General features: G+C 41.7%; 2 protein-coding genes across 2 annotated transcripts in view; both read right to left on the bottom strand.

The window, feature by feature from the left end:
* Positions 1-3,562, bottom strand: part of LTN1 (listerin E3 ubiquitin protein ligase 1) — a 28,408-nt gene extending 24,846 nt beyond the window's left edge. Inside the window, exons 1-4 of the mRNA XM_026033650.1 lie at positions 3,521-3,562; positions 1,907-2,110; positions 1,409-1,507; positions 128-358 (exon numbers count right to left, since the gene is read on the bottom strand). Coding sequence (XP_025889435.1) covers positions 128-358; positions 1,409-1,507; positions 1,907-2,110; positions 3,521-3,562 — 576 coding nt within the window. The remainder of the gene's footprint in view (positions 1-127; positions 359-1,408; positions 1,508-1,906; positions 2,111-3,520) is intronic.
* Positions 3,563-4,222: 660 nt separating this feature from the next.
* RWDD2B (RWD domain containing 2B) lies at positions 4,223-7,318 on the bottom strand. Its single transcript, XM_026033682.1, has 4 exons — positions 7,112-7,318; positions 6,953-7,020; positions 5,942-6,307; positions 4,223-5,479 (listed from the first exon to the last, which is right to left on the bottom strand). The coding sequence occupies exons 1-4, from the start codon at positions 7,316-7,318 to the stop codon at positions 5,242-5,244; spliced, it is 879 nt and encodes a 292-aa protein (XP_025889467.1). The 3' UTR covers positions 4,223-5,241.
* Between the last annotated feature and the right edge of the window lie 227 nt (positions 7,319-7,545).

The following is a 7,545-nucleotide window of genomic DNA, read 5'->3' as shown; positions in this document are numbered from 1 at the left end:
AGGAATAGGTTAGGGACAGGATGAGTCTTCAAATTGTATTAAAAAGTGATACAAAGCAGGACAAAATAAGCGGGACTTGCACAAAGCAGGACAAAAATAATGACCAAGTTTAGACACATAAACTCACATTGAGAATTTCATCTTTACAGAAAGCTAAGGCTTCCGGTTGCTTGCTTGAAGGAAAAGCTTTTTCAAAAGCTACTTTTGCTGCAGAAGCGGCAGGCGAGTAAATGTCACATTGAGCAATCAGCCAATACCCCATGATACTTTTTAAGTAAGGAGCCAAGTGCTTCTTTACTTTAAGAATCAGTTGCTCAAAGGACTGCTGAGTTGCTTCTCGGACACGGCGATCATGATCCTGTTTAAAAAGGCAAAGAAGGTTTTATTGTCTCAAGAAGGGTATTACTTGATGCCAAATATTGCAAAGCAAGAATTCTTTTAGTGTATCTTTACATCCTCATATCTTCCAAATAAAGAGAAAAGTTCTCTCACGGTACAGGCATCTTTACAACAAATCAGGCTAGGGAGATTTGAAAATATGCAGAAAAATGAAAAATGAGTGTTTTTCAGGGTCATCCCCAAATACAGGGAAAGGTCCTAAATCAGCATCTCCATACGCGTGACACATCCAAAACTGTAGCTCTTTGCTGATATCCCTAACTACAGCTGTCTTTTAATATTGGTAAGAAATGGGACCAATAGAAGTGAGAATATCTGAATATCCAGAAGCCTATACAAATCACTTATTTGCCACCTTCAATTATTTGTGAATGAATTTACAGCATCATGACTTTTTACGCTCCTGGCTCCTAAAGAACATATGAGGAATGGCTCTAATGGATCAGAAGAGCGATTCGTTTCATCCAATATCCTGTCTGCAACAGGAGGATGCCTGCTGAGATATTTTGGGTACGTGTTAAAACACCAGGTCGGAATATTATGGGTTATCTGGCTACATATACTTTTATTTATTTTAATAATCAGCATGGACAGCTATTAGCCCTTCCTCAAGAATGCTTATAATTATGTTAACTAAACAGTTTCTGCTTCATGAACACGCTCTCTCTCCATATATATATATATATGTATACACACACAATATATATATAAAAACCTGTTTTGAAAAAGTTCTATCATGCTTTTATTAACAAAGCTCTAACAAGCAGCTATACCCATCCCTAAAATACAGTTCAGGTATCAACAATTCTGTTTTTTCCCAGAAAAACCCATAGTACACTGAAACATATTAACTACAAGGAATGTTATTTTCTATCAACCTGAATCTTTTTTTTGTAGAATAAGACAGGACACTCAACAAAAATAGAGCTAAATATATCAATACTACTGCCTTAAGGATTTTCACAGAAAGTAGTCCAAAGAGTCTAAATTTTTATATCTTAATACTTACTAGTGAGATTTTACAATAAATTCTTGGCCAATAAGGAAGTACACCCTTAACAACTTCTGCTTCTCTTTCCTTGCACATTGTCCCAAATTCTTGCATAGCCTACAATCAAAAAAAAAAAAAAAAAAAAAAAAAAAAAAAAAAAAAAAAGGCTTAAGAAATGCCAGGCAGGTGCATTCTGTTTACAACAGACTGCCATTTTAATTTTCAACAAATCATTTCTTCTAACTTAGTAGGATGCAATACATCTTTTAGAGATTCTTTATGACTGCTCTGCTGAGGAACCATTTCATAAGTCCTCCAAGATACCCCGTCAATCACACACATTCATAAGTGGTTTATGTAACATGTAAACATACAAGCCAAAAAAAAACTGGTTTATTCTAGCAAATTTACTGCAATGAACTGGCTACTTCAACACATTACTCTCCCACTATTGAGAAAAATGTATGCATTGTTCTTCCATTAAAAAAACGTACAGAGGACAGAGGATTTACCTACTTTTAGTTTTGTTGTGACGTCCCTTTTTGAGAGTTTTCGCAGGACCATTCGAAAATCYGCATCCACAAGGCTGTCTATCTCCTCTGCTCCTTGAACTGCAGGAACGTATCCAAGATCACTCTGAGAGGTCCCAAAGCCTATAAACCCAGGCACCGTTCCACGCTCTTTGGCAAGGAGCTCTGCTGCTCGACCACTACTAGAAGGCTGATTGAAAAATAGAGACATTATTTATTTTGGTCGCTTTAAACTACTTTATTCTTTTTCATGCATTTGAAACAACTGAATTTATTTATATTGTAYAATTAATGTTATATTTAAAACAAAAACTTTCCAAAAAGGCTACCTACACTTAAAACATAGAAGTTTGACCTGAAAAAAAATATTTTAAATTATTTTGAATTGGCATTCCATTTTCTCATTCCATTTTAGTCTGTGAATACTTATGCAAAATGGCACTGTTTTTACATACATATGAAAAAGCATAGTAAGGCCATACTTCTGCACATGAACAACYTATCTAAGAAACCATTTACCCTCCTTCACTACTTTTCTTCCCTTCAGCTCTTTCCACGTCACTGCATACAAACTGGTATAGCTTCCAAGGCGTGTGCATTAACGTTGGAGGAGAYGGGGGAAAAAATGGAGAGGTGGGAGAGAGGTGGGAGAGAGAAACACCATCACAAAGAGATGCTACCAACATACAGAATAACAGAGCAAGATATAACTCAGCACTATCACACTAGTATTAAAGCGAGTGTTTTGGAGCTCAGCACCTCATACAGCTTGTCCCAGTCAAATCAACACTGGGCTAATCACACAAGCGGCTCCACATTTCATGGCCACTGCTTAGAGGAGTATGTCTCAAAACTGGCTGATGCTTCAGGCTTTTCTGTAATATTCCCTGGGTCCTGACACCTCAAAAACTCAAAAGAGTGAAATAAACCTTGGCAAACTATCAATACTAAACAAGAGAGAAAAAAAAATGGGCAACTGTCACTAGGAATAAAAAATTACTAAGTCAGAATTTATATAACCACTGTACTTTTGAACTATTTTTTGCGCTTAAGAAATTTTCAGTATACAGACATGCTTCACTGTGTTCCCTAAACACCTCCAGACATACGGAGGGGAAGAAAGGTGAGAGTAGGTATTCTCCACACGTGTGTTTCACACAAAATTCTCCTTTACTGAGAGGACGCCATGTGTGAGCACTCAGAAGGCACGTAAAGCAGGAACACCACAACAGCTGCATCATCGGGCTCGATACAGACAATCACGCTTACTGTACTTAAAAATAAACAGTTGAACTTGCACCCCTGCGATTTGGCAATGGCACTTTCCTACCCGCCCAGGTCTCTGGAAAAACCTTATAACCCCCCACCGCGAAAGGAAACCACCCTCACTCTTTTTATTTTATTTTCTAATTATTATTCGTAGCGGAGCCACGGCTGCGGGCCGCCACCCGAGGCCTGGCCTCGCCACCCGGCGCCAGGAGGGCCCGGCCCGAAGAGGCGGCGGCGGAGGCCCAGGCGTGGCGGCCGCCTCTCTCCCGCCGGGGCCGGGGCCGGGGCCGGGGCCGGGGCGCCGGCCGGCCCGCCCGCCGCTAGCGCTCACCCGCACGTTGCCCTTGGTGCGCTGCTTGTTCTTGCCGCCCATGATGGCGCCGAGGGGCGCGCGGGGCCCGGCAGCGCCTCCCGGCCCGCCGCACTTCCGGGACGGAGGCAGGGAGGGAGGGGCCAGCTGCGCAGCAGCGCCCGCGCAGGCGCAGACGCCGCCCTCGGCGCTGGGACAGCTGGTCAACCCCGCGGCGGGAARGGGCTGCGCGGGATCCCGGTGACTCCCGCCGGGAGCGGAGGCCGGTGCGAGGCAGGGGGAAAGCGTGAAATCACCCCGAGRGGCGGAGGACCCGGAGGGGGCAGATGAAAGCACTGCCACGGTGGTTTTGGCGGGAAGGCATCTCCCTGCAAACGCGGGTGTCGATAGTAACAAGCCAGGAAAGGCTTCGGTCTGCCTGTGGTGCCAGCTCTCTCCAGGATGCTCGAGGCACAGACATGTTTACCTTACAAAGGAGCAGGCAGAGCTGGGTTTATTTTCAACATATTTTTACAAGTCTACTCCCTTTTTTAAAAAAAAAAATCCTATAAGAATTTATCAATTAATGATAGAATACAAAAAAGGCATTTATTTTGTATGAGAAATACGGCATTAAAATTATCTGCRATATCTTTGAACTTGATTTCTATCAGTATGTCTTAAAGTAGCAAGGTTTCGAGCATGGCTTAGGTCCTTTCACTTAATCTGCATTATTCCTGCAAAGTTCAGGTAAAGCAATACTGCACTTGGTGAATGGAATCACTGCAGAATGACATTGCAAGGGGTGTCTCACACAGCSCACACCTGAAATTTGAAAGGTAAGAAGTTTACTGTTTACACAGCAATATTAACATCAGTAATAACCAGCGTCTGCATTTTACAATATGTACATGATTTAGATACAGAAACCATAAGCACAGAAACAAACAAATAAATAGCCTTCATATCTTGGATATGAACTTGTTGAAATCAGACTCAAAAATGTGTAGCATTAAATTAACACTTTAAAACACTGCATATTTGTAAATGCAGTAGGGTAAGGACGGTTTTGCTGTTTTGGAGTGTACTGTGAAGGAACCTGATCCTAGATAAGCTTCTACTATAACATGAGTAAACATCACACTGGACTCCTCAGCTGCAAATGTAGTGAAGGCACCACAGTATCTTTCTTACCTGTACACATTTTCATATATGAAAAACCTTTGATCCTGTTAATAGGTATCCTAGCTCCTAGTGAAACTACACACATGACTAAGACCTTAGTGAAGCTGCCCTCCTCTTTTCCATTTTTTATAAACCTGATCATGACAGRATATACTTTCAGACAGAAAGAGAAAAAATGACTAAAAGTCTTCATGTAGTGTATGCAAATAGAGTAAYAAATAAACAACAGTATTCCTTTCCCGAGATGCCTACGATCATTTTTCTCTCTTCACAGGCAGATATTTTATTCGCTCTAATTCCATGATCTGGAATTCTGCCCAGTAGTTTATTAAACACTTTTTTTCTAGCTTGGAAATTAGGTACATACTCTTAATTTTAAAATCTAAAGCTACAGTAAAGCATTTATTTAGTGATTTTAATTATTCAAGATTTCACTGAATATTCGTTTTCACGGAAAACTGGATTCATCTTAAAAAGAAAAAACTCCCAATCCCTTCGCTGATCAACTGTTTCAGAAAARCTATGGAATCTCTTTTAAAGATTAATTAACAAACATAGGCAGTTACACCTGTAGCAATCTAATGTCCTTCAACTCCAAAGTACATTTGAAAAATATCAGCACATCCTTTTTCTTCTAAAAAATGATACARCTGCCCCAAATCCATATGATTTCCTCTGGGACCATGAGCGTCAAAACACTTTTCTTCCAAAGTGGAGAATCTTCTTAGTTTCTGAATCTCATCACATGTTCCACCTTTCAAAGAAACATCTTCTCTGTGACGAATTAAAATTCTCTTCCACGTTAATCTTCTAATTCTGAAAGCAAAAGCAGAAATAGAGATGTAGCTGTACAATGCAGACAGTTTTAGAAGGTATCACAAAAGAGTATGAAAAAYAACTGGTATTTTCAAATAGTAATGTTCATTTAGTTTGCGTTATTCAAAAACATGAGTTATGAAAGCAGAATAAGATATGAACATAAAACAATATAAAAATATATGCATGTAAAAAGATTAGAGTACAACAGCTACACGCTTAAAACCAGAGAAAACAAAAGAACGTGGCCTCTGTATTAGCAACTTCTATCATTGTAGCCAGCAGTAGAGTGGCTTATTAGAGTTGTAAACACACTCTGACAAGGACAAATCCTCCACAGACAGGAGGTTGGAAGGTGGGATGAGTTTTCCACCTTCTGGCTACATAACACCAAACAAACAAACAAATCCACCCCATAATATTATAACCATTAACGGTACTTAAATACAGTGAAAAACTAACCTTGACCAGAACTCTTCACAGCTGTTCTGCAGACCTTCTACACAAACAACACCTGGTTTCCCAGGCATGCAAAACCCTGAGAGAGAGAGCTCCTTGGCCCAATCAATAATATTCTTTCTTTTTTGCTTGTTGTAGATATGATGACTGTAGATCCATAATCTAGTGAAAATGATGTCTTCTGCCTGCACCGCATCTGATGTCGTCACCGAGGAAGATAAAAGCTCTCTGTCAATGTAAGCAACTGCATGATCTTTAACCCATTGCCTTGCACTCAACATGCAAGGCTCACCGCTGCAGTTTTGCWGCAAGTATGTTTTTAGATCAGAGTTCAGGTGAATCTGCTGAGAGCGGTTTAGTAGTGATGACCTAGAGAAAAACAAAGATGCAGYGGCAGTTTGCTTACATTTCAGCATGTTTTTCAGTTTTACTTCAAACTTCTTAAAAAAACAAACAAAACACTACAGGCATATTTAGATGGTTTTTACTCACTGCTGATACTTAAGTCATATTAGTTATAAAAAGATCCTAACATTAAACTAGTGTGTTGTTTAGTCCGCACATAGTGCTATCAATCTGTAATTTCCTAAAATATACATAATAAAAACATTCCAGTAAAAGTAACAGTAGTCAGGGAGTAACAGTACTGTGATAAGGGAAGAACAAGGCTACTGAGCAACCTTTTACTCCTTCAAGGTTGGCCATGTTAAACCAGGTAACAGTCCCTCAGCATTAGAGGTATGAATGGCATCTTTACGTGACCACTCTGTACAGGATCAGGAACTTCKCCATTCTTTTCCCATTTTTTTAACCTGTATGTTCAAGGCACTAGAGAAATCATATCCTTACAAATTTGCTTTTATTCTGCCATCACTGCCTGGCTAAGTTTGACTGTACACCATGAAAAAAAAACATACTGGTTTTGCTTTTGTACCTATTTCTGTATTATACTGTAGCTTTTAAACATTTTTATGATTTGTATTTAATTGTACTGATTGTATTTTAATGTCATACCTCACAGTGATTTCTGGTGGAACAGCTGGGTATTTAAATGGCAGAGCACAGCACATAGAGAACTCCACCTGGAAACAAAGGATCAGAAGTTGAAGGCAGCCCTGAAATCCGACCTGAGCTCCCACAATACTGACTGTTTGCGAGTCTTTGCTTGTTTACCATGGAGGCACCGGGGCCTTCTGCCTTTACATTCAGCACAAACCGCGCTCTGGAAGCCGGCACCTCCGCAGACAGGCTCTCCACGTAGTGCTTCAGTTCTGCCACGGCCAGCTGGTCGGTCACAGCGAACTCCTCCTCGTAGGGGAACATGCTAGAGAGCAGCTCCAGCTCGGACACCTGGATCTCCGCTGCCTCGCGGCCGGCCATTTCCAGGCCCTCATTTACTTCCTGGGGGGCGGGGGGGAGCGCCCAGCCCGTCACGGCTGCGCGCGCAGAGCCACGCGACTCCCGCGTCGCGCATGCGCAGAAGCCCCAGGCGCCTCCCGCGACCTCCCCRCGCCGCTGCCTTGAGCCCCGCGCCTGGAAGCGCCGCCCGCAGCGCGCATGCGCAAGGGAGGCGGGGGGGAGAGGGAAGGAAGCGCCGCGCACGCGCA

Source organism: Nothoprocta perdicaria, unplaced genomic scaffold, assembly GCF_003342845.1.
Source record: "Nothoprocta perdicaria isolate Ctin4 unplaced genomic scaffold, notPer1 scaffold_130, whole genome shotgun sequence".
In the NCBI taxonomy this organism is placed as follows: Eukaryota; Metazoa; Chordata; class Aves; order Tinamiformes; family Tinamidae; genus Nothoprocta; species Nothoprocta perdicaria.
Note: the sequence above shows the minus strand (reverse complement) of the source record. Positions and strands in the feature narration are given on the sequence as shown.